Source organism: Podarcis erhardii, assembly GCF_964252035.2.
Source record: "Podarcis erhardii genome assembly, chromosome: 8".
Lineage (NCBI taxonomy): Eukaryota > Metazoa > Chordata > Lepidosauria > Squamata > Lacertidae > Podarcis > Podarcis erhardii.
In genome coordinates, this window is record NC_138499.1 from 16,971,577 (window position 1) to 16,998,767 (window position 27,191).

Consider the following 27,191-nt stretch of genomic DNA (forward strand, 5'->3'; position numbering starts at 1 on the left):
CTAATCCTGCTAACGCATTTACCTGCTGACACAGACTTTTAATATACTGTATTTTTTGCACCATAACACTCACTTTTTTCCTCCTAGAAAGTAAGGGGAAATGTCTGTGCGTGTTATGGAGCGAATGCCTGCGGGTGGTGGGGGAGATCTGCTGCAGTCGTGAGCAGAGGATCCATGGTTCTCCTTCCTTCCCTCCTCCGTGGTTACAAAGCATGGAGCCACATGGATCCTCAGGGTTTTTGCATTGGGCTACTCCAAACTCACTGTCAGATCACATGTCTGTGGCCACAACATGAACCACAAAAATCATATATCCACTATTTCGTTTAGAATATTTTTTTTCTTCTTTTCCTCCTCTAAAAACTACGTGCGTATTATGGTCTGGTGCGTGTTATAGAGCGAAAAATATGGTAATCTACAAATATTTTCCAATCTTCTTTGTACATTCTATCATCTTGATCAGATCTGCTAACGCTGCATATTCCAACATCTTAAGATACCATTCCTCCTTCTCCAGTAATTTGAAATATACCATTCTGTAATGAGTGAGGACATAAGGTGAGCCCTGGGGCTCAAGACCATTTTGTTTCCACAGCGGCCTACCAGATACTTGTGGACATCCTGAAAGCAGTGGACCTGCTCCCATTTTGTTGTTGTTGTTCAGTCGTTTATTCGTGTCCGACTCTTTGTGACCCCATGGACCAGAGCACACCAGGCACTCCTTTTTTTTTTTTATAAATATTTATTAAGGTTTTTAAATATAAATGCACACATAATAAACAATCTTACTTCTTTTACAGCAATTTCAACACTTCTTTGGACTCCCTCACGTCTCCCGCTCCCATTTACATCGTTAAAATTTTTTTCCAAACAAATTATCAACTTGTTTACAATCTCATGTCCCCTCATTCAAATATAATCTAGCACTTCTTCCAAAAAATTTTTATATTTTCTTTAGTCTCACTTATCATCAAATTTAAATCTAGTTTAGTGGTGGCCAATTTTTTATAATCTAGCATCCTTCTTAACATTCAACCAAATTACAATGTTTTTGTAAATACATCTTAAATTTCTCCCAGTCTTCCTCCATCTTCTCTTCTCCCAGATCACGGATTCTGCCGGTCATCTCGGCCAGTTGCATATAGTCCATCAGCTGCATCTGCCACTCTTCCAGTGTGGGTAGATCTTGAGTTTTCCAGTTTTTTGCAATGAGAATCCTTGCTGCCGTTGTTGCATACATAAAAAATGTTCGATCCTTCTTTAACACCTTCTGGCCGACAATACCCAGAAGGAAGGCCTCTGGTTTCTTTGTGAAGGTATACTTAAATACCTTTTTCAGCTCATTATATATCATTTCCCAGAAGGCCTTCACCTTAGGGCATGTCCACCAGAGGTGAAAGAATGTTCCTTCATTTTCTCTGCATTTCCAACATTTATTATCAGACGAATGGTATATTTTGGCAAGTTTAACTGGGGTCATGTACCATCTATATATCATTTTCATTACATTTTCCTTCAGAGCATTACATGCGGTGAAGTTCAGCCCAGTGGTCCACAACCTTTCCCAGTCCTCAAACATAATGTTATGCCCAATGTCCTGTGCCCATTTTATCATAGCCGATTTAACCATTTCGTCTTGTGTATTCCATTTTAGCAGCAAGTTATACATTCTAGATAGTACCTTGGTCTTTGGTTCTAACAATTCTGTTTCTAACTTCGATTTCTCCACCTGGAACCCTAACTTTTTGTCATTTTTAAAAACTTCTTTAATCTGAGCATAATGTAACCAGTCTCGCACCTTATCCTTCATTTTCTCCAAACTCTGCAATTTCCAATTGTCTCCATCTTTTTCTAATATTTCCCAATATTTTGGCCATTTGGCCTCCATATTGGGTCTTTTTCGGGCCTTAGCCTCCAGAGGTGAGAGCCACCTTGGAGTTTTATTTTCCAATAAGTCTTTATATTTTGTCCAGACATTAAACACTGCTTTCCTGACAATATGATTCTTAAAGGCCTTATTGATCTTAACTTTGTCATACCATAAGTATGCATGCCAACCAAAAGCATTGTTAAAACCTTCCAGGTCCAGTACGTCAGTGTCTTCGAGAAGTAGCCAATCTTTTAGCCAGCAGAAAGCTGCGGCTTCATAATACAACTTTAAGTCTGGCAGGGCAAAGCCCCCTCTTTCTTTCGCATCTGTTAATATCTTAAACTTAATTCTGGGCTTTTTGCCCTGCCAGACAAATTTAGATATATCTTTCTGCCACTTCCGGAAGCACTCCGTTGCAGCAATTCGGCCTAACAAAGAAAGCTTCAATTTTGTCCAACTATCCAAGTCTCTCTTAATTTCAGACCAACATTTTTCATAGTTGTCCTTGAATAGACTCAGGTTTTTTGCTGTTATGTTTACCCCTAGGTACTTTACCTTTTTAACCATAGTTAATTCTGTTTCTCTCTGAAACCGTTCTGACTCTATATCTGTCAAATTTTTTCCCAGCACCTTGGTTTTCTGTTTATTTAATTTAAATCCCGCCACCCGACCAAAGTCCTGAATCAATTGTAATACTCTTTTCGTACTGGATTCTGGCTCCTGCAGGGTCAAAACTAGGTCATCTGCAAAAGCTTTAAGTTTGTATTGTTTCGCTCCGACCTGAATCCCTTCCACCAACCGGTCCCCTCTGATCATATTCAAGAGCACCTCCAGAACCGAGATAAATAACAAAGGGGAAATCGGGCAGCCTTGTTGTGTTCCTTTTTCAATTTTGAACTCTTCTGTAACCACATTGTTAACTATCAGGCACTCCTGTCTTCCATGCCTCCCACAGTTTGGTCAAACTCATGTTCATAGCTTCAAGAACACTGTCCAACCATCTCGTCCTCTGTCGTCCCCTTCTCCTTGTGCCCTCCATCTTTCCCAACACCAGAGTCTTTTCCAGGGAGTCTTCTCTTCTCATGAGGTGGCCAAAGTATTGGAGCCTCAGCTTCAGGATCTGTCCTTCCAGTGAGCACTCAGGGCTGATTTCCTTCAGAATGGATAGGTTTGATATTCTTGCAGTCCATGGAACTCTCAAGAGTCTCTTCCAGCACCATAATTCAAAAGTGTCAATTCTTCGGCTATCAGCCTTCTTTATGGTCCAGCTCTCACTTCCATACATCTATACTGGGAAAACCATAGCTTTAAATATATTCACTAGTATTCAGGGGATATTGCCTCTGGCTCTTGAGGCAGTGCACGACCATCCTAATCGATCGCCATTAATAGCATGAGGCTCCGTGAATTTATCTAACCTCCTATGAAAGCCATCTGAGTTGGTGACCATTGCTGTTCCTTGCAAGTAGCAGGTTCTGCCATTGAATTACTCCCTGTGTGAAGCAGCCCTCTGTTTGGTCTGTCTCGAATCTCCTACCATTCGTCTTAATTGGATGTCCCAGTATTGTCAGGGACTGGACCAAAGAGGAGGGGGAGAAGGAGGGTTGGAGATCACCCCCTCCTTCTCCTCCGCTTCCCTCGGAGGAGGACGGAGAATGGTTGAGATTGCCCCCCCCCCCTTCTTCAGTAGCTTCCAGAAAAGAGGGAGACAGGATTGAATTACAGCAGAACTCAGAACAGCTTAGTTATGAGGTGTTAGGAGAAGGAGGGGGAGAACAGCCAGCTTGGAAAGCATAGAAGAGCCAAACTCTCCGAGATCTCATCGCCCAATTAGAGTTCAAGAGCAATGGGCTCAAGGACATTTGACTACTGCCCCCCCCCCCAAGAGCCAAGGGCTGTTACTGGGGAGAGAAGGGCAGGAGCTCAGAGTGAGCAATGTCACTATGGAGTAAAGGACAGGATTCTTTGTCTTGCACCACGATGACTGAATAAAACCATAAATACTTTCTTGTTTCTTCCTTGCTCTTTGATGCTACTGGGGGGAGGGGAGGATCCCCCGGGCCTGACAGCAAGAGAGGAAGGGAAAATTCACCCTATTCATTTTCTCCCTGCCGGTCCTGATTTTATGCACCTCTGTCTGCTCTTCCAACGTCAGGGAAACAGAGGCAAATCCCTGCATCTTGATGCATCCAGATGCCAGGAACTGAAACTGGGGTCCTTTCACGTGCAAAGCATAGAATCAAAGACTTGTAAAGCTAGGATCATCAAGTCCAACCCTCTGCAATGCAGGAATACAGTGGTACCTCAGGTTACATATGCTTCAGGTTACATACGCTTCAGGTTACATACTCCACTAACCCAGAAATAGTGCTTCAGGTTAAGAACTTTGCTTCAGGATGAGAACAGAAATCGTGCTCCGGCAGCGTGCTAAAGTGGTGCTTCAGGTTAAGAACAGTTTCAGGTTAAGTACGGATCTCCGGAACGAATTAAGTACTTAACCCGAGGTACCATTGTATACAGCTATCCCATATGGGGATCAAACCTGCAACCTTGGTGTTATCCACACTTGAACCAGCTGAGCTATCCAGCAGTCCAGCACAGCTCTATTGCTTGATTGTGGCCCCTGCCATGCAGCCGAAATATCTAAATCTTGCACATTTTGAAAATCTGCATGACCCAGCTGCAGAATCTGGGCTTTCTGGTTGCAGAAGGCAAAGGGAAGGAAGGATTCCAGGTCTCCCTCTCTTCTCTCTCCCCTCCACTTGCCTCCCCACATGGGGACATTAATGTTCCAAATCTTTGTCCTGTTCTTGTAATGCAGAATTGATTCTCTTCACAGCTGCTTCCTTACCAAGGCAAGCTACTACGCCATTATTAACAGTGGTTTTTAAAGACCTGGCGCTGAGCCAGAATGTCTGCTCTGGGAAATGTTTTTGTTGTGTTACAGTTTCCCATTTCTCATTTTGAGACTAGCTCGGATGTTTTTATTTACATATTCTCTTCATCCTTGCACCAGCTCCCACTCCAGGGAAGCTTGAACCAGTTAGACTCTCTCTCTCTCTCTCTCTCTCTCTCTCTCTCTCTCTCTCTCTCTCCCCCCCCCATCCTACCCTCCTTTTTTTAATGCAAAAGTCATTCCCCCTCCCCACCTTCTCTTCCCCATTATTACACAAATGACCTGCTATTAAAACGTCATCCCTTTCTAATAATTCTAGTGTATTTGTGGCAGATCAGCACAGATCCATCATTTCCCACACCCAACTTCTGGGCCAAGAAGATTAATAGCAAATAGCCAAGCACGGTTAAAAATGGGAGCTCTGGTTTCGGCTCCCATCTGTTAGAAGCGAATCATCTCACACAAAAATATATAGTTTAGAAAATAAGCTTTTCCCCTGCTTTGCAAATATGAATGGCTCGCTCTGTCTAATGGATTTGATGCTTCTTCGTTGCACACACAGGTATATATCAAAAGATTCGGCTGAAAGCGCTTGGGCAAAAATAACTTAATGCGATCAATGCAAATTTATACTACAAAAATAGCTGCCTAACAAGTAAAAATGCATACGCTTAAACATCGCAAAAACCTGTCTCCAAATGCATGTGGCTATTAAACATTCTACCTGTACATATTGCCCAGATATCTTTGCCCTATAATGTTTTAGCCATGAGCAAGGCTGCAAGAACAATTCAAAAATTTTTAGTGAAAAAAATAAGTGAAAGTAGGCTGCAATTATAAATGCGCTTACTCATGATTAACCCTCACTGGATACATGGGACTCGCTTCTGATTGCACAGTTAGGTTTGGGTATTAGATGATCTGTTGCGATCTGCCTTAGGAAGAGGTTATTTGGAAAGGTAACTGAGCAGTTTTTAAATAATACTCTAGCATCATAGGAAAAATGCACCTTCTGCATAATAACCAGGGTCTCAGCAGTCCTGGTCTGGCTTATGAACAGTTGATATATCTGGCTATTCTCCTCCTCCTGGCCATTTTTGTTTTGGTTTTTGGCATAATTTTGGCCACAACTTTATTGAATTACAGTAAGTGAGTGGTTGCTTAGGCATTGGTTAGCGACTATCTGTTCCCACTTGGAGGTAGGAACAGAAGTGACAACCACACCCACGCGGAAGTCAGTAGGGGTAAACAATTTTGGGGAGAGAAAAAGCTGGGCACCAGGCTCTCCCCTCTCCCCAAATGCTCCCTGGGGTTCTTGCATGGCCCTAGCCCTTTGCCAGGGATACGGACAAAAGCATGGCGAGCCCCTGGATTCCTTTAATGGAATACCTTTGCAGCAGCAGCATTGGAGGGGCAGGCACAGCCAACCACATCCCCTCCACCAACCAAAAAATTAACCAATGCCTAACTGCAACCTTACAAGTTGTGACGATTTGCTACACATTAGGCAAAAACCAAATGGCACTAGCCAATCAGCCAAATGGACAAAATTCCTACCAGGCCCCTGCTCCAAGGCAGGCAACCCCATGACAGGCATGGCAAGGTCAGCGCAAACAAATCCTAAATAAAGGGAGGGTGGGCGGGTAATCCGATGTGCACAGTGAAAAGAAGAAGCTCAACGCTGCGCACAGGGACCTATATAGCACCCCCATCAATCAAATAAAATTGCAACAATCAATTTTCCCCAGCAACATTGGAGGTGCCCAGTCAAATCCGTGACCACCCAAACTAACCCGCCCAGCAACAGGGGATGTCATGGTTGCTCCCACCGCAACACATGCTCTCCATGAAGGAGAACCCGCTTTGTAGTTCAACAACCTATCCCATTGTCTTGGGACCTTTTGTTTCACACCTGGCATTCATTATGGGCTTAATGTTTTGCTGAAGCAATCTCGGGAAAGTTGGACACTTCAAACTGGGCTGATTTTAGTTGAACTTGATGCCAAGTCTATATGGAATCTGTGCTTGACATAAGGAGATCCTTGCCACCGAGCTGTTCCGGCTGCCCCTCCCAAGAGGCTATGCAGAGAACAGATGTATTCTAATTAAGAATTTTTTTATTGGGAAATGGATTTTCCCCCAACCCCCTCCGATAAGTGAGAAGGGTGTGCGTGAGTGAGAAAGCATTCGCTGTGTGTAATCTAATATCTAAGAGGAAAATGCAGAGCAGCACAAATCAAAAGCAAACATAGGTGCTAGCCTTGTGCATAATTAGTCAGGAAAGAATATATGAAAAAATATATGAATATTTGAAAGGCTTAGAGGGAACGCAGGCCTCTAATGAGAAAACACTGTGCTCCAAACAAAAGTAAGGATTTATTTCTGCACCCTCTTCAGATAAGCTTGTCTAAATAAACAGCAGAAAGTGAAGAACAGAAAAGTACCCGGGTGCATTTATTTTGCTGTGTCTGCACATATGCATGTTCCTTGAATGAGTCTGCAAGGTGCCTGAAGGCCATGAGTTGGGCAAACCTCAATCTTGCATGGTCTATTTCTTTCTTTTCCCCCTTGTTTGTTTGTGGAACGCGAATCCCTGTGGTCCAGCAATGAGTGTAAGAATTATAAAGCAAGAACACACACTTGGGAAGGTATTAAAGCATTATTCAGCTGGGTTAACTGGTCCCAAGTAGGTACTCCTGCTTTTAAGAACACAATCCAGCCCGGCTGGATATAGATCGAAGTCTAGTTAGTCCTGTGTTCTTTGCATGGATGCTTGGAAACAGCAGGCATTAGGTGGTACCCTGGAAATCTAGTATCAGTGGCCACTAGCCGCAGTGGCTAAGTTCTACCTCCACTATCAGTGTGACTCTGAATAAGTTGCTATGAGTCATAGGTGGGCAGAGTGTTGCGTTCATGTCCGCTTGCAGGCTTCCCACAGGCGTCTGGTTGGTCGCCGTGAGAGCAGAATGTTGGAGAAGATGCCCCATTGGCCTAAATTGACAGGCTCATGCTATGATCTAGTTTTTGGCCATGTGTGATCTAGTCCCCATGGGTAGCCAATGTGGTGCTTTCCGGATATTGCTGGACTGCAGCACCCATAGTCCCAGCTGGCAGGGCTGATGAGAGCTGGAGTCCAGGAATATCTGGAGATTAAAGGTAAAGGACCCCTGGACAGTTAAGTCCAGTCAAAGGCGACTATGGGGTGCGGCACTCATCTCACTTTTCAGGCTGAGGGAGCCGGCATTTGTCCACAGATAGCTTTCCAGGTCATGTGGCCAGCTTCTGGTGCAACAGAACCCGTGACGGAAACCAGAGCTCATGGAAATGCAGTTCACCTTCCTGCCACAGTGGTACCTATTTATCTGCTTGCACTGGTATGTGTTCAAGCTGCTAGGTTGGCAGGAGCTGGGACAGAGCAACGGGAGCTCACCTGTCAGAGAAGTTCCTTCACTGACATCACCCCATTGCGGGGATTCAAACTGCTGACCTTCTGATCGGCAAGCCCAAGAGGCTCAGTCGTTTAGACCACAGTGCCACCCGTGTCCCATATCTGGAGGCCACCATCTTGACAACGTCTAGTTAAACCACTTTCCCTAAGGGTGGTCATGGTGAACTGGGAACGAAGCACATTGAGCTAGTCCATATATTGACAGTACAGGACCGTATCTTTTTTTAAAACAAAATTTTATTGGTTTTGAAACAAATACAATAACCATTAAACAATTATCTAGCAGTACAACTAATGGTGTTTGTTTTACCCCTTGTCTCTAGACATACACTTAACACAGTCAACATTCAGACATAACGTAACCTCTCCATTGAGAATATTGAGTGGTTGGTATAAGGAGGTCTTGATTTTGGTCATTAACATAAAAGAAAGGGGTCCACGTTTCTTGGAAGGTGTCTCTATTTATTATTATGTCTTTAATCGCCCTCCTGTGTCTGGTAAGATGCTCAGATATTGCTGTATCCCAGATATTATTTTCCCATATGTCCAGGGGTATTTCATTCTGGTTCTTCCATTTCTGGGCTATCGTTAATCGTGCCACAGTCAGTAAGAAGCCTACTATTCATCGTGGCAGAGCGTGGAGCCTAAGTCTATGTCCGAACATCGTAGGGCTAAGGCAGGATTTGGAGAAAGTGGTTGGCCTGTAATTGGACCATATCTGAGGGGTCATATCTGTCAGGTCATATGGCCTCCGTTGGGGTTGCTTGTCTAGTCAAGCCAGCTTCCTACTGCTGAGAAGAAGGGGGAAATGAGAAAGGAACTGAAACTTTCTGATTTTGAAAGATTATAGGGCACCCACACTGAGGGCACTGGAACCCCAAAATAAGAATAACAACTACAGGGCATTGATGCTAAATTCTCACAACTATTTTAAAGGGAAAGAGTAGCAGCTCGCTGTTAACTTGCTAAAAGAGGCAGGGTAAGGTTGCGAACCGATCTTGTTCTGGAAAAGTCTCTGATTTTGCAAACTCTCAGAAGTGTGGGAAGCACAGCCTGTCCAGTCGGAAGTGGGACAGAGAGACAGCAGCACAAACGAGCAGCCTGTATAATTCAATTTCCAATTACTGCTATCACGGCTGCTGCTGTTGTCTGACAGTGTGGATTGTGTGCTTCAAATGGGAGCCAAATGCACTATGCGCTGATCTATAAAACCTAAACTGATTGTGCCGTAAACGGATCATCTGGAAAGGCCCCCAGAAGTGCCTTAATGTTCTTGGGTTGCAATGTTTTCTACACTGTCTGATTTGTTTCAACATTGTATTACAGATCCCTTCTACAATCAGGTCTATCCATCAGGATAAAATCCTAGCACTTAGACAGCAGACACAGTTCTTGTGGGAGGCTTATTTTTCTTCGGTTGAGAAGATTGTATTGACCACGCTAGAGGTGAGTAACTGTTCTCAGATATGAGTTGAGGCGTTGGCGGTCTCAGTCCCCAGGCTTTGTCTGACCTTGGCTCTTGAGGGGGGAGACAGTGGGTCGCTCGGGAGGGGGTTGTGTGCACATGTGAAGAATGGGGCAGAGGAAAGACCTTCACCATCTCTATAACTTTTCTCCCCTGAGGAAATAACGTTTCTTTGTTACTGGGCCTGGTGTAAGAAAAAATGACACCATGACAAATGAGAAGCCATTCCACTTCCAGGGAAAAGTTGCCTCGTGCAGACTAGTGGCTTCTTGGGGGCTTTGCGGTGGGTAAATCAGTATTCTTGTCATGCCTGGTGAATGAGGTCTTTTAGGGAACCTTCCTGGATAAATCGCTTTTCTGAAGAAGTAGAATTGCAAAGCCCTCTCTTCTAATGGCAGGCTTTTGTGCCCCCAAGACATTTTGATGGCCTTTTGACTGGTCTGCCTGGGGTGGTGTGGGGTGAGGCGCTTAGTAGGACATAGAGTAGATTCAAGAGGAAGATGACAGAAAACTAACAAGGAACTCTGATGGGAAACGAAACGAGTCTGCCGCATTTTCAAAAGGATTTTTGTAGAGCTGTGGGTGCATGTTACAAACCCTCACACGCACACATTTCTCTCTCTCTGGGACTAAGATGTGATGTTAAAAGTATGATTTAGTATTATCAGCACTAGTAATTTCAATTTCTGTTACTCTACAGCTGATGGAGAATGTTATTATCCTAGTTTGTCACAAACCATGGTTTGCTGTTTTGTCCAAACCCTGCTAACCATGGCTTGCAGAAGCCCCCATCGAACTATGGTTTGGGGCCCTGGTTTTCTAAGCAATTTGGGTTTGGCAGGCTCAGACATAATGACAATGTCTAGGTTGCTGCAAACCAGAAATGGTTTGGACATGCAAGGCAAGGAAGGAGTGCGTGTAAGCCCAAGGCCGCTCACTCATAACACCAAACCATGGTTAATGCTGATCAGATTCCCTCATAAACTACGATTTGCAACCACACTTCAAACCATGTTTTCAAGTGCTGGTCTATGAGGGAACCATGGCTGGCACATCTTAACTTTTGATGGTGGTTAGCACTGTCCTGAGGAAAGAAAGAGAGGAGTGCAGACTTTCTCTCCATTTCCAAACCATGGTTTGCAAGGGGCCGTCATTATAGCTGCATTTGGCCCTTATCTAGTGCGTGCGCGCGCACACACACACACACACACACACCCTTAAGTCTCATTCGGTTATGCTGACTCAGTTGCAGCCAACATGGTTCTCTCTTCTGAAGAAGTGTGCATGCACACGAAAGCTCATACCAAGAACTGACTTAGTTGGTCTTTAAGGTGCTACTGGAAGGAATTTGTTTTGTTTTGACTATGGCAGACCAACACGGCTACCTATCTGTAAATGGTTCTCTCCCGATGTTGATGGACTCCAACTCCCATCAGCCTCTGCCAGCATGTCCAGTGAGCAGGGATGGTGGGTGTTGTAGTCTAGTAACCTCTGGTGGGCACCTCATTGGCTACCCATGAACTAGATGAAATGTGAAGCTTATCTAATGCAACACGCTTTCCTTTGGTGAGAAGTTCCCATGTTCAGCCCATATTGGATTCCCCACCCCCTTGAATGAGAGTTGAATTGAATTAGCAGAAGTGTGTTTATGCCCAATAAAAGTGGAATTGTGGCAAGCCTACACACTAATGTTAGAAACAGAAAAAACATCTTTTTAGATTTAATTTTCAGCAGGGATTTCTTTAATGCCATTATCTTTTACAAGGCAAAATCCAAAGATGGTATTTAGCAACATGTGTGCACCAATTTTCCCTGTGCTTTTTATTGTTAATGGAGGAGCTGTAAATTTGTTCCCTTTTTGTCCTTTCCTGTATCCTTTCTTACAGATTCCCCCCCCCCCGCCTCCCCCGGTCTGTTTCAGCTCTGCAGACGGTTAAGTGTTGTTTTCATGGCCAGAAATAGCCATCTGTTAAATTGGGTAAAGCCCTTTTAGGTCAGGACCTTGGCCCGCAAAATAACGGGATCTGTAAGCAGCACAAGCACATCTGAACAAAGGCATTGGATGCCTGCTTCAAAAACTGAACCTGGCTGAGTTGCAGGGAGGAAAAGCATTGTCCTGAATCTCAACAGTGAAACAGTATTGTGTCGTTTAACCAGAGAAGTGCCCTTTCTGCACTGTCACAGGAAAGCCAAACTTGGCATTCCTGCTGCAGTTTTATTGGTTGTTTCTTCTGAACGGGCAACAGCAAGAACGACAGAGACCGGGAAATGGAAATATCGTAGAGTTGGAAGGGACCCTGAGGGTCATCTAGTCCAACCCCCCTACAACGCAGGAATACGCAGCTGTCCCGTATGGGGATTGAGCCCTTTAACCTTGGCATTATTAGCACCACACTCAACTGAGCTATCCAGGCATATTTATCTTATTTATTTCTTCCATTTGCATGCCAACCTTCATCCATAGATCTCAGGGTGGTTCGCAACATAAAATTACAATCTAAAAAAACCCCACAAAATAAGAACAGCAGCAAACCAAGAATTCCCCGTCCCACAACACGTTTAAAAAGGCATGGGATGTCAATCAGTCAAATGCCTGGTTTAAGAGGAACATTTTCAGGCCTGGCACCTAAAAATGCATAATGAAGGTGCCAGGTGAGCCTCCCTGGGGAGAGCATTTTACAAATGAGGGGCCACTACAGAAAAGGCCCCTTCTTGTGTTGCCGCTCTCCGGACCTCGCATGAAGGAGGCACACAAAGAAGGGCCTCATAGGATGAACACAGAGTCTGGGGTGGTTCATATGGAGAGAAATGGTCCTTGAGGAACTGCAGTCCTAGGCCGTTTAAAGGTCAAATCCAGCACTTTGAATTGAGGCCGGAAACTAATTGGCAGCCAGTGCAGTTGGGCCACTTAGCAACTCAGACCGTCGGGCCCACCTCACTCAGTATTTCCTACACTAGGAGTGGGGGGGACTACAGATGTTGTTGGACTCCAATTCCCATCAGCCCCAGGCCAGCATGGCTAACGGTCAAGGATGATGGGTTCTGGAGTCCAACAACATTTGGACTTGGCCACAGGTTCTCTACACTGACTAGCACTTTTCCAGAGTTTCAGACCTTCCCAGTTTTTGTCCCCTGGAGAAGCCACGGACCACGCCTAGATCATTCTCCTGCATTTGAAATGTGTGCTCTGTCACTGAGCTGTGAGCACTGGTCCCCTCCTTGTGGAATTTCCCTCAGCAGGCAGACCTTATTTTCATTAGACCTTTTGGAATATTCCTGTTTGTTTATTGCGGCTTCACTTAACATTGGCCATGCTGGCTGGAATTGATGGAGGTTGTATGCACCATTTGTGGGGACGATACCCAAGGTTGGGCCTTGCATTTAAAAAACAGGAGCTGATCTCCTCAGCATCCTGCTTTTTTGAACCCATACAAAATCAGCTGCTTTCTTCCATGCTTTCACAGAATTAGAGCAGAACCGAATAAATGTTACTGCACCTTTGGTTTTTCCTTGGGCCGAAGCCACGGGGCTATCATTACATTCTGCTTCACACAATTTGTGTTTCCGGCACCATATTTTTGTGCGTGTTTGCGTGGGGCGGGGGAGAAGGGGAAGGAGGCGAAGGTAACAGTCATCGTTATTCCAGGAAGGTACCACCCTGTCTAAATCTACCGCCAGACTAATTATCTTATGCAGGACATTGATGGCAAAATTGTAGCATGGATTCATCAGCCTCGCAAGCTGACATGCCATTTTAAAGAGCGAAAATATTTTGACTCCGGCTTGCAGCATCTAATAAGTTCGCTCTGTTGCCACGGTTTCTGCGGCGCCTAATGAGGTAGTTTGAATACCATTATGCGAGGCTTCTAACCCGCAGGAATGCGTACGGGTCCAGCATCATCGAGGCTGCTTGGGAGAAAAGAGAAATAGATTAAACAGGAATGCTAAACAACCGGCCTCTTGCTGGCTTTCTGCAGAAAAGTGTGCTGATTGCTACCTTCGGCAAGCAACGCCACCTCTCCCGTTTCTCATTCGGACCTTCTTAAGAGTCGCTCCTTTCCCCCTTTCTTTTTCCCTTTTAACAGATTATTCAAGACAGAATATTTAAGCACATATCACGTAACAGCTTAATATGGAACAAGCACCCCGGAGGGTTATTTGTACTGCCACAGTATTCATCATATCTGGGAGATTTTCCTTACTATTATGCTAATCTAGGTAAGTGATTCTCTGTGGATGACCTATACGGAGGCTGGATCTCATGGCGTGTCACAAAGGGGGTACGGGCTTTTCAAAAAACCTGGGTGCAGGACTGTCTTAAGCATATGTGGCGCTGGGGTGCAAAGATCCACTCAGCGTGCATGCCCCCCCAGGTTGCCCAGTCCTAGGATCGCGGGAGGGCGGAGCCAGCCAGCCGCCTGTCTCAGCGTCTCACTGGCTCGGTCACCCCAGAACTCGTGGCGCAGAGCTGCCCACAGCAGAAGAGCCCGCCACGACATTCTGACCAACAGGCAGGCTCTTCCACGGACTCAACTCTCGGGCCCTGGACTCTCAGCCTGGCACCCTGAGAGTCCAGTGCCCGGGTGCCCCGCACCCCTAGCGCCTATGGATAAGACGGCCCTGCCTGGGTGCGCAAATCAGGAACCAGCCTTGTGGCACTCTCCCCCCCCCCTCCCCACATCCCCCCAGTTCTTTCCCTTCTCAGCATTAACCCCCGTTAGCTTGCCCTCAAACTGGGCAAGTGTTGCCATCAAACACTTGAAGAACCTAACGGGGGTGTCTGAACTTTCAGTTGGAAGGAACACCTCAGAAGCACAATTTTAGCCAACCCTTCCCCCTGGCAATCATCATCCCACTTCCCCAAGCACCCTCCCCCCCAAAAAATACCCCAGTTACCTTGCAAAAGAGGGAGGGGGTAGTAAATGGCATGGGGTCTTCATCCCAAAGAGAAGACTGGTTCTGTGGCAGAGCAGGCAGGGAGTCCCACCAGCTTCAAGGTCACTTCAAGCACATTTTAAGCTCTTGTCTCTTGAATTCTCCCAGCTCCCTGTGAAGCGATGCAAACCGTATTTCTCTTGTGAACTAGAAAAATCGGAAGGGAAGTTTTGAGCTGCTTCTACGAGCCGTTGTGATGAGAGGATCTGCTGTGCTTTTAAGCTGTAGTGTTTCTATAAATGCCACATGTATTGCAAAGACATGTTTAGTACCAGTGGAAGGAAATCAATCCAGAGGGAGGGAGGGAGGAGAGGGAGGAAGGAAGGAAGGAAGGAAGGAAGGAAGGAAGGAAGGAAGGAAGGATATTTTCCTATGTGTCTGACTTCTAATTTACCAGCCATGTTACCAGCAAGGAGCCATGGCTGTTTCTGTATGAGGCCATTGCGTTGCCAGTTCTCATGCGCAAATTCTGTGGAGTCGCCAATTGCCCAACAAGTGTGGCATCTTATACGCTACAGAAGGAGTGCTGTGCAGATATGATTATGGTGATTAGGATGGTTAAAATGTGTTCGCATCTCCCTCTGCTTGCATCAGCTGACACCTGTCTACCTATATAACGGACCCCTGATATTTCCACCTCTTGATCTTACTTCATTTCACCACAGGGTTGTTGTTCCCTATATCATCAGTGCCTTACACACACACACTCTTGGTTGTGGTTGGAGCAGAATTTGGATCTCAAGGAAAGCAGTGGGAGAGAATAGCCACACCGGCTCTTAGTGTGGTGGGGAGGTTGAGCCACGCATCATAGCATCATGCACAGGTCATGCAAGATGGGGGCAGGAAATCCTTCATGTTGAGGGCCTTCTCCCCATATACCTGTAGAGAGACTTCCTAGTTTACTAAATCAATAGGCAAACTTTCTAAGCTTATGAAATCCAATCTAATCGTAAGGACTTGCCTTGCAATGTAAGCTGCAGTTACGCACCTGTGCCAGCAGTTCTTAAGTTGACAAGAGAGGCCAATTCAAAAGAAGCCCTCTGTGCGTATTAGCCAACAGGTGTGGGGGGGGGGGTCAGCAAACGACTAAAAGGGACTTTCCGTATATATTATATGATCATAACTTCATACTTAATCATTAGCAGTTCAAAGCTGTGCACGTGAAAATTAACCGTTCAGCAATAAAATCATCATAATCGTAAAACCCAACGGAACCCTGAACACTGCCTTCAAAGAAAGTCTTTGTCTGGTGCCTGAATTTGAGCAAGGAGGGTGCCTCTCTAATCTCAGTTGGGAGGGAGTTCCACAGCTTGGAACATGTGGCTTCTGGTCGTTACAAGACATGCCTCTGAGCCATCGGGGACCACCAACAGAGACTCCTCTAAGGAGTCAAACAGGGAGATAAGGGATTGGGGCCTTGTAACTGATAAGGGCCTTGTAAATTCACAACAAAGCCTTGCACTTGGCTGGGTAACAAATGGGCAGGCATAGCAGCTATGGGGCATGTTTGACCCGTGACCCACCAAGCCCAGTATTGTCTACTTAGACCGGCAGTGGCTGCCCAAGATCTCCCATCTCCTGGTCCTTTTAGCTAGCTGTACCAAGAGACTGAACCTGGGACTTTCCATGTGCAGAGCCACTGAGCTCTTGGCTCCCCTCCTGCTCATGAAGTGGGACCTTCCATCCACCAGGCCTCTCTCCAGCTGATCAGCCAACACCATTCTTCCTCACAGCCCTGGTACCCTCCAGCTATTTTGGGCCACAGCGTCTATCAGGGTCAGCCAATGTAGCCATGTTGGGGAAGCTGGAAGAGGCCAAGTTGGAGAAGGCTGGCCTACACGGTCTGATCCTCTAGGTGGCCTTAGGCCAGTCACTGGGCTAGCTTACCTCACAGGGTTGTTGTGGAGAATTAAACAAGGAGCCATGCCTTCCACTTTGAGCTCCTTGGATTAAAAAAAAGGGATAGAATTGCAATAGATAAAATCGATAAAAGCCCAGGGGCAGGGAGTGAAGCAAATAGCTCTTGATCCCTCCAGCCTCCACACGCGAGGGGCGGGGAAGTCAACAAAATTCATTTTGTTTCAGATGACAGCAATTCTTTACTGCTCAGATTGTCGCCCTTTACAGTGGTACCTCGGTTTAAGTACTTAATTCGTTCCGGAGGTCTGTTCTTAACCTGAAACTGTTCTTAACCTGAAGCACCACTTTAGCTAATGGGGCCTCCTGCTGCTGCCGCACCGCCGGAGCATGATTTCTGTTCTCATCCTGAAGCAAAGTTCTTAACCTGAAGCACTATTTCTGGGTTAGCAGAGTCTGTAACCTGAAACGTATGTAACCTGAAGCGTATGTAACCCGAGGTACCTCTGTACTTAACAATCTTGATCTGTTGCTCTTTGCTTAACAACATATATTTATATATATTTTTACTGCTGGCTTCCTTTCCAGGCGTCAAGCCCCCATCCAAATTCACCGCTGTTATCCACGCAGTTACTCCTTTAGTTTCTCAGTCTCAACCTGTGCTGAAACTCCTGGTTGCTGTAGCCAAATCCCAGTACTGTTCCCAGGTAAGGAATTATACTTGGCCTCTAGGTGGTCCACCATTGAGCCGTGTCTCTGAGATGACTTCAGAATAAAGGGTCCTCTTTGACGAGCCTCTTGATTGATAGATGTTGATGTGCTTTTCTAATGCAGGGCTTTGGCAAATGGAGCAGAGTTTAAAGAGATGTAAATAGCTTTTATTTCGGGTGAAGCTAGCACACTCTCCCGTGCCAAGTCAGACAGTTGGTCCATCTTGCTCTGCCTGCCAGAGCCTGGAGGCCTCCAGAAGTTGCTGCACTGCAATTAGAGCATGAGACTCTTAATCTCAGGGTTGTGGGTTTGAGCCCCGTGTTGGGCAAAAGATTCCTGCATTGCAGGGGGTCAGACTAGAGGATTCCCGGGTCGCCTTCCCACTCTACAGTTCTGTGATTCTAATTACCAGCTCCAGCCAGGAATGCCAGCAGTCAGAGGTGATGCTAACGTTTGAGGCTGATCTAGTCAATAACTCTGCTCTGACTAGCCATGACTTTCTGGAGACTCAGGCAAGTGTCTTTCTGGTAGCTGAGATCCTATGGATTTGCCAGGGATTGCGCTGCTCCTGAGCTACTGTCTCTCCACCCTTACTGAAATATCAGCCAGGAAGTTTTGATTCAGTGCGAACTGTGTCAAAATGGAAAAATATGGTTGTGCAGGAGGCCTCGTTGGAGAGTTATGGCCAGCAGCACGTGTTCCACAATACTTTTATCCTCCCAAAGGTATGCTAGTTGGCTTTGCATCCTTGCCTAAGGTCCAGTCCCAGAGGATGTATTTTAGTTTAATTTTCTGCCTCCTGAGACATTTATTGTCAGGCTAGCAGCCTTCTGTGCTTTAAAACTGAGATGGGGAACCTGTGGCCCTTTCAGGTGCTGAAGAACTACAACTCCCATTATCACTGATCATGGACCAGGGCTGATGGGGTCTAAAGCCTAATTTCTGGAGGGCCACTGGCCGGCCAGCCCTGCTTTAAAATAACAAAATGCAGAATTCTGCACCCAGGCAATTTAAGGGAAGCTGGATTCTGCAACCTGTTCAAACTATGCAAATTAAGGCACTATTTTCTCTTGAATAACTCTGCAGCTGTTACCATTCTGAAGGCACTGTTTTTGCTATGAAATGCATGGAAGACAGACACCCATGACAAATTTTGCTCAGCCACCTTCCTGTTTACTGAGATTTCACCAAGACGTCCCCACTTACTTCCAAGCTTATATTTCCAGTCATAAGGGTTAGAGACCTGCCTTTAAATATACCCGAAAGCAGAGATTCTTAGAAAGCTGAATCTAGCTTCCACACATGCTTTCCTACTTCTGGAGTCACAGCACACAGGCAACTCTGAAAGCTGAGCCAGGAGCTGGGCCCGATCCCCACCCAGTGCTCACACAGCACGACAGAAGCGGCACAAAACTGCGTATCATACCAGCAGCATTAAAGCGAGAAGAGCCTCCTCTTTATATAATGGAACATTTTGGCCTTTGGCCTCTGCCAAAGTGAGCTTAAGGATCCTTCCAGATGTGGCACAAATTGTTGTTCTGATGGCATCTGTCAAAGGGGTTGAGTCCCGCCCCCCCACCCACCCTCATTGTCAGGACAAAAAAATGAGTCGTGTACTTTTCTCTCTGGAAAGGAATTGGATTGAACAATTTAATTTAATCTTTTTGGGGAAGCTCAGAATTGAACCATGTAACTAAGGAGGACGCTTGAGCTTTGTCTTCGGGCTATGCAGGCATTTCACTCAACGAAGGATGAATTTTCCTTTTCAGATCATTGTCTTATGGAATTGCGATAAACCCCTCCCTGCCAAGCACCGATGGCCTGCCACTGCTGTTCCTGTTATTGTCATTGAAGGAGAGAGCAAGGTAAGTTTGGCCATGCCAAGGTCTCAGTCATGGGGACTAAATAACATTCATTCATTATTTGTTCATTCATTCATGCATATATATATATATATATATATATATATATATATATATATATAAATAAAATATACATTGCTATGTCCTAAAAGGGAACGCGGGTGGCGCTGTGGGTTAAACCACAAAGCCAGCACTTGCCGATCAGAAGGTTGGCGGTTCGAATCCCCGCAACAGGGTGAGCTCCCATTGCTCGGTCCCTGCTCCTGCCAACCTAGCAGTTTGAAAGCACGTCAAATTGCAAGTAGATAAATAGGTACCGCTCCGGCGGGAAGGTAAATGGCGTTTCTGTGCACTGCTCTGGTTCACCAGAAGTGGCTTAGTCATGCTGGCCACATGACCCAGAAGCTGTATGCCAGCTCCCTCGGCCAGTAAAGCGAGATGGGCGCCGCAACCCCAGAGTCATCCGCGACTGGACCTAATGGTCAGGGGTCCCTTTACCTTTACTTTACTTTACTATATCCTAAAAGTACGTTGGATTACAACAATATTGTCAGGGACTGGACTGGGGACAAATGGTGGAGATCGCCCTCCCCCGGCTGCACCTCCCAGAGAAGAGGGAGACATTATAGATTTAGAACAGTGGTTTGCAGAAGGTCATAGTTCAGAGGCTGCAGAGGGGAGAAGCTGGGAAATATTGGGAGAGGAACAGGAAGAAGAAGAAGCACCAGGGGAGAGACAGCTGACTGGCTCAGTGTCCTTGGAAAGCATGCCAGACCGCCTCCCCCCTTTCCAGGTCCCAGCAAGCATTGAGAGTAGGAGAACAAGAAAGCTCAGAGGCAGAAAGCACATATCAGCAGTCACAGGGATGGCGTTTGATGGGAGAGACAGAGGGGGTGGGACTTTACTCAGAGCAATGCCATTATCCAAGAGAGACATCATTTATACATATCTCTCTCTGAATATTGAATAAAAGACTTGGTAAGAACTCTTCTTGTTTATCTACTTCTTGGCTGGGAAGTTACAGGTAACCAGGCAGAGGGCCTTCTCGGCAGTGGCACCCGCCCTGTGGAACGCCCTCCCACCAGATGTCAAAGAGAAGAACAACTACCAGACCTTTAGAAGACATCTGAAGGCAGCCCTCTTTAGGGAAGCTTTTAATGTTTAACAGACTACTGTATTTTAATACTTTGTTGGAAGCTGCCCAGAGTGGCTGGGGAAACCCAGCCAGATGTGCGGGGTATAAATATATTATTATTATTATTATTATTATTATTATTATTATTATTATTATTATTATTGGCTGCCCACCATGGGAGGTATCGGATTCCCTGAAGCCTATAAATACATGAAACCAAACAATAAAAACCAAAAAGTTTTAAAGCAAGTTAAAAGCAAAAAAGAAATTAAAAACAGTGGACTCTTAATTGCTTGCATGGGCCTCATGGAACGGAAAAGTTTTCAGCGAGCTTCGGCACAAAAGCTCCCGCTGAATTTCTAGTGGCAGGGTGTTCCACAGGGCGGTGGGGGTGGTTTTCCCACTTTTCAACATAGGAAACTGCCTCATACCTTGTCCATCTAGCTCAGTAATGTCCACACTGACCAGCAGTGGCCCTCCAGTGTTTCAGACAGGGGACATTTGTAGTCCTACCTGCAGATGCCGGGCATTGAACCTGGCACTGTGTGGACGAGGTGCTGGACGCAGTGGCCTTTGACCTGAGCTAGCAGGGCTCTGCTGACATTCTTGCAACTCTAGGGCTTGCCGATATTAAAGATACCAACCCTTGGAAGCAGCCCTTCCACAGGTAAAAGAGTCCAGGTTTCTGGGACTCTCTTCCCAAACAACCACCAGATAAGTTGGTGTGGTTATGTCTGACTGAAAGTAGCAGCTTGGTTTTGTGCTGCTCTCCTCTGCACCAGAGAAAGGGCTGTGTGGAGCATTTCCAAACTCGCCACATTTATTTATTTTTTTGCACAGTGCATTGGACCTCAGAGTCTTCTTTTCCATGCACACACAGAAACATGCCCCCCCCCCATGAACAGCCTGTGAAATAAATGCTAAACGGGAGGAAGGAAAAGAGTCTAATCTTGGTTTGATTGACATGGAATACAGCGTGGAAGGCTTGGGGTTTGGGTTTGGTTTTTATCAGCCAGCTGTCTAGAGCAGAACGGATTTTCACTCTGAAGTTTTCCAGGTGCTTTACGGCTGTTTGAAATGTACGGGCCTTGGCTTTACTGTCCCCCCACCCCCACCCCCGGTAGATTTGACAAGGGAAAAGTCAGTGCATGGCTAAGCTGCCAGCTAACTAGGTTCCTGACTCTAAATAGTGGCCATGTGAGCAGTACCAGGAGATTTGCTGCAGGGCTGAGATAGGAGGCTGCCGCTTGGAGATTGCCCACCTCTTCTGCCATTATTGTTTCTCCTTTTCCTGTATCAGAGAGCCCAAGGGAACAAAATTCCAAAGCATGTGTAGGAACTTGCCTTGGAGGCATCTTAGAGACAACAAAGAAATCTTGACGTGCGGTCAACAGCGCGCCATTTGCACGCTGGCAGGTTGCTCTGCGCTTCAGAATAAATTCCCAAAGGGGGAGGGAGAAAGCAAAATGTCTGTGGACTTCAGAATGTATGATCTGAGCCAGGGGCAGGCAACATCTGGCTCCCCCTCCTCATCTGAGATGGTCAGGACTACAACTCCCATCATCCCTGACTGTTGGCCTTGCTGGCTGGGGCTGATGGGAGTTGGAATCCAACATTTGGTGGATGCAAGGTCGCCTGTCCTTGCTTTCTCAACCTGTGTGTCCCCAAATGTGGTTGAACTACAACTCCCATCACCCCTAGCTAGCAAGGTCAGAGCTCAGGGATGATGGGAGTTGTAGTCCAACAACATCTGGGGACCCACAGGTTGAGAACCGCTAACCAAGGTTTCTCAAACATGGGTCTCCGGCTGCTTTGGGACTACAACTCCCATCATCCGTAGCTAGCGGGACTGGATGATGGGAATTGTAGTCCGAAAACAGCTGGAGACCCACGTTTGGAAAACCCTACTCTAAAACAAATTTAGAGCAAGCTTTTTAAGACGTGGGACTGACCCACCTTTAGTCCAAATGTGCATTCGGGGGTTGGCTGCTCAATTTGCCAGCAGATATGCATATGGGTGGTAGGTCAGCTTGTGACCCGCCTTAGGTTTGGTTGAAATCCCCACTTGAGTGACTTTCAGCCAGTCGCTGCCTCCTAGTCAACCTTGCAGGGGCAGTTGTGAGGATTCAAGTGGGAAGGGCAACCATAGCTACTGCCTTCAGCTCTTTGTAGCAAATGCATCCATGTCTCTCTCTCTGCTGCTTCTTTTCATATAGCTACCGTACATAATGGATATAAAAATCAAAATAAAGCAACAACCTCCTGGCATGGGAATCTGCAGGGATTTTTACAAGGCCTGTACAATTCACCCCGTACCTTAAATTCTGCAGCTTGCTAGGAACTTGCGTGTCTTATTTTTGAACGAAAGCTGGGAATCAGGGGCTTGTGGTTCATGGGAGAGGAAAACTGCACCTCTTGCTTCCCCCCCCCCCCCACTGCAGAAAACCTAACACACCTGAGCATCGCACATGACAAAAATCAGGTGGAAGGTACCAGCTGTGAGTCCCCTGCGGTGCTGCCGTTTCAAAACAAATTGGTGGATAACGTAGCAGCGGAAACAAGCAGCCCGCATGGGAGGAATGCGTAGTGAGCCACCACGAAATTCAGCTCTTCTTATCTGACCAGTCATCCTCAAATCTTCCCCGGACCTTTCTGTTCAATGGGGTCATTTCCTCCATTAATGTGACGGCGGGGGTTAACTCTTCCAATTTGGGTCTGAAACGGGTGCTGCCCTTGGCAGGGCGAGTCTTACGAGCTGAGCGCTGACCCTCTTTATCCCCCTCCGCAGGTGATGAGCAGCCGCTTCCTGCCCTATGAGAACATTGTCACAGATGCTGTTCTAAGCCTCGATGAGGATACGGTGCTTTCAACCACTGAGGTGAGACCTCTTCCCGTCCAAGTCTGCTGCTTTGCTTTTTGCTCTTCACAGTTTTTGTGCTTGCTGCGTAGGCGAGGATTGCATGATCAGCCGTCTCTGACGTTAGAAATATAGGAAGCTGGCTTTGCACTGAGCCAGACCATGGGGGTCCACCTAGTTCAATGCTGTTTACACTGTCCGGCAGCAGCTGTCTAGGGTTTCAAGCAAAAGCTTTTCCCATGCCTACCTGGAGCTGCCAGAGTTTACACTGAGACAGACAAATAAGCAGAGAAAAGTACAATTTGGGGGGAAAGAAAGGGGAGAGAGAGTGTGATGGGAATGTTGTTCTTTCATTCTATGGCTTAGTGGTGGTGCAGTGGTACATCTGGTTGCAAACGGGATCCGTTCCAGAGGCCCATTCGCAACATGAAAAGCCCGCAACCTGAAGCGCCATATCTGCGCAGGTGCGTGGCGCAATATGGTGCTTCTGCGCATGCACAAAGCATGATTTAGCACTTCTGCACGTGTGTGAGCAGCAAAACCCGGAAGTAACCCTTTCTGGTACTTCCGGGTTGCCTCAGGACGCAACCTGAAAAAACGTAACATGAAGCAAACGTAACATGAGGTATGACTGTATAGGGATTATGTCAGTATCACAAGTAGAGGTCCTTTGCAGAGAGAGATATTAGGGCATGGGTCGGCAAACTAGGGCCTGGGGGCCAGATCAGGCCCAATTTCCTTCTGGATCCGGCCCACGGACTGTCCAGAAATCGCCGCATGGATCGCCAGCGGACACGTTTTCCCCCTCACATGGCGGTGGCAGCAGCGGCACCTCCTCCCTCCCTCCTCCTGGCTTCTCCCCGCCCTGCCTAGAGGAGGAAGGGGGCTGGGCTTTGTTGGTGCCAGCAGCGCTCAAGCAGCCGCCATTTTAAGCAGCCCCTCTCCGGAGCCCTTTCGCACGCTGCTCATCGTCCCTCTGCCACCAGCCCCTGCCGCTCACAAGACACAGGTAAGCAGCCACTGGGGCTCGTGGTGGTCTTGCATCATTTTTCTTTTCTTTTCAAAATAGAGTCCTGCCCCCCACAAGGTCTGAGGGACAGTGGACCAGCCCCCTGCTGAAAAAGTTTGCTGACCCCTTGGATTAGGGGGTCCAGAACTTGGTTAGGTGTGTTCTGCAAGTTGCAGTAGGGACCTTCTTTCCTGAAGATCAGGTGCTCTGCCATTGAGCTATGGTCTTGGACTCTGCCTTTGCTACAGCATTACAGTCGTACCTCGGAAGTCAAACGGAATCCGTTCCGGAAGTCCGTTCAACTTCCAAAACGTTCAGGAACCAATGCGCGGCTTCCGATTGGCTGCAGGAAGCTCCTACAGCCAATCGGAAGCCGCGATGGACATTCAGGTTCCAAAGAACGTTGGCAAACCAGAACACTCACTTATGGGTTTGTGGCGTTCGGGAGCCAAAACGTTCGTCCCACAAGGCGTTCGACTTCCAAGGTACGACTGTGTCTATTGATCCATCTCCGTTCAGTCCCAGCGAACACAATTCCATGGAGCTGGGTTGCTGCTTTGCTGCAGTTGCGTCACTCAAAGCATCCTGTATTGAACTCGGCTTTTTCCTGTGTCTGTCGGGACGCAGGTTACATTCCACGCTAACAGCAAACAATCAGGTTGCAGCATGGCCCATTTTCTTAACACAGGCTTTCAGGCTGGAGTTAACACTTTCCTTTCCTTTTAAAGAATGCACATTTTCTCATCCCCGGCCTTCTTGCCTCTCCCTCTCTCTCAGAGCAACACCATTGCCTTGTAAAGCAAACGTTTCCACCCAGATGCCTGTGTTTGATTCCTGTGTCTCTGCTTCCCGCATATCAAGAGCTGAGCCCAATCTCTCTTTAAATGAAAGGAGATTCCTTGTACTTGAGAGCTGTTGTGCCCAGAGCAAGATTGTGCTCAAGGAAAAAGACACACACACACACAGAGAGAAAGAGAGAGAGAGAGAGAGAGAGAGAGAGAGAGAGAGAGAGAGAGAGAGACTAAAAGCCCGCTGTAGAAAACCAATTTTTACAACTGGGATGAGTATTGATTTCTAGCACCTCTTCCCGCAAAGAGAAGGAGGAGATGGGCGACCGTTTATATAAGACTGCAATATATCGGAAATACATTATTAATGGCAGCTGTGGAAAAGCTTTGGGTCTTTATTGTCCCTTTCGATTTCAGCACTTTTCTTCTTCTTGTTCTCTGTAGCTCCTTCCCTCTCCCTTAAAGGGACAAATTCCCCCCCTGGAATGGTCAGACGCTGCTGATTTGGAGCTGTGTGTTGCTGGGCCTTCAACTCCCATCAGCCTCAGTCAGCTTGGTTAGTAGCCAAGGATGATGGGATTTGGAGTCCAGCCCTATCTAGGCAGCCACAAGTTCTCCATTTCCTGCTTCAGAGATGAATGCCTTTCTTGCTTCCAGGGTGGTAGAAGTGCGAGTGCTTGGGTGACCCAGTTCACTTTCTCCTGCATATCTGCGTGAAACTAACGAAGCTCCAGCTTCAGGGCCCTTAATTTTGGAGAGGCGCCAGAAGCAACTTCAGTCCAAATTGCTTAAAAAAAAAAATGGGTCTAATAGACCCAATGTGAACGGCACAACTTTTCATTGCATATAATTTTTCATTGCATATATTTCAACAATCCCAAAGTTTGAGAGTTGGTAGCACAGACATTATAATGGTGTGCCGATCTGCTGTGGAACAACCCCATTGAAGAAGATTACAGTGGTTACCCAGACTTCATTGCTGGTTGCAAAAAGGTAAAGGGACCCCTGACCATTAGGTCCAGTCATGGCCGACTCTGGGGTTGCGGCACTCATCTCGCTTTATTGGCTGAGGGAGCCGGCATACAGCTTCCAGGTCATGTGGCCAGCATGACTAAGCCGCTTCTGGCGAACCAGAGCAGCGCATGGAAACGCCGTTTACCTTCCTGGCTGGAGCGGTACCTATTTATCTACTTGCACTTTGATGTGCTTTCGAACTGCTAGGTTGACAGGAACTTGTTGCAAAGAGGCCCCCATTTTGGGGAATCCAAAAATGTAGGTTCGCCACTGGACTCCATGTAGCTCATGAGTCTAAATCTCCTTTTAAAGACATTGCAGCAATGGCCAATCATCATGTTCTGTATGACATGAGTCTCAAACGTGGAGTTGTTGTTGATGAAGCCCGATACTTTAAAGCAACTTATCCCCACCTGGTGCTGCTCAGGTGTTCTTGGGCTACAAATCCATCATCCCTGACTATGAAGTCCAAAACATCTGGAACGCTGCAGGTTACAAAAGGCTGCTTTTAAATTTCTTGAATTCTGTGCCTGGCACGCACACACTCACACAAAAACCCATGAAGGCAAGTAGCCTATCATTGCCCGATTTAACATTTGACAGTAGTCTCCAGTTTGAAACTTGCTTTCAAATTGGAATGATAAAAACCTGGAAGGGGGAGGGAGCCCCAAATGGTTTTGTTCTGTTCTTTCATCTTTTACCGTTAATGAAGGTTTTGCCCTTTTCATTCATAATGAAATGAAATATTAAGCCTTTTCATTCCTCTGGGTGAGAGTCCAAAGTTCCATCTCCCATACTGGGAGGGACATGTGTGAGTCTCGTAATTAGAAATCTGTGTGGGCTGACCAAGGGAGGGGGGGACAGGTGGAAGAGGCTGGTAGGTGCTAGGTTGTTTTCCACGCCACCCATGCCAGATAATCTGTATTGCATCCGCTTCGGAGGGAAATGATTAAAGTGAGCTGTGAGGCTCGCGTCGATCTTCCGCAATGGGAGTTGAGTCATTTTTCATGGCGTCTGGGGGAGCCAGGTGGCACTCAAATCCAACTTCCACACTAGCATGCTGCAGTCCAGCAAAATCTCAGCTACACCCCTAACCCCAGTGGGATGCTGGAGGTAACACCAGAGGGTTACAATCAATGGAAGAAGCTCCAGAACAGACAAGGGAAGGGATTTGGTGTCGCCCTAGAGGCCAAATTTGGCCTGCCAGACCCTTTCAAACTCTCCCCAAGGCACCGCCACGTCACGCCGATCCTTGCTTCCCACTCCAAATGTTTTTAATTCTGGCTGGACTGTGTCCTTGGACTCTTAATAATGCCTCTTGCTTCTCTAGATGGTGGCTCAAGT

The 27,191-nt window shown here is 46.7% G+C and overlaps 1 protein-coding gene and 1 long non-coding RNA gene across 4 annotated transcripts in view; one reads left to right on the forward strand and one right to left on the reverse strand.

The window, feature by feature from the left end:
• Positions 1-27,191, forward strand: part of EXT1 (exostosin glycosyltransferase 1) — a 272,968-nt gene that overhangs the window by 237,811 nt on the left and 7,966 nt on the right. Inside the window, exons 4-8 of the mRNA XM_081874224.1 lie at positions 9,541-9,660; positions 13,765-13,897; positions 17,060-17,178; positions 18,952-19,047; positions 22,968-23,057. Coding sequence (XP_081730350.1) covers positions 9,541-9,660; positions 13,765-13,897; positions 17,060-17,178; positions 18,952-19,047; positions 22,968-23,057 — 558 coding nt within the window. The remainder of the gene's footprint in view (positions 1-9,540; positions 9,661-13,764; positions 13,898-17,059; positions 17,179-18,951; positions 19,048-22,967; positions 23,058-27,191) is intronic.
• Positions 11,081-27,191, reverse strand: part of LOC309349085 — a 35,125-nt gene continuing 19,014 nt past the window's right edge. The window contains exons 2-4 of one of the 3 annotated variants that reach the window (XR_014159682.1): positions 14,567-14,761; positions 13,677-13,746; positions 11,081-13,585 (exon numbers count right to left, since the gene is read on the reverse strand). This is a non-coding gene — a long non-coding RNA (uncharacterized lncRNA). Of the gene's footprint in view, positions 13,747-14,566; positions 14,762-27,191 lie in introns of all 3 variants that reach the window. The other 2 variants (XR_014159681.1, XR_014159683.1) reach the window with 2 other exon arrangements.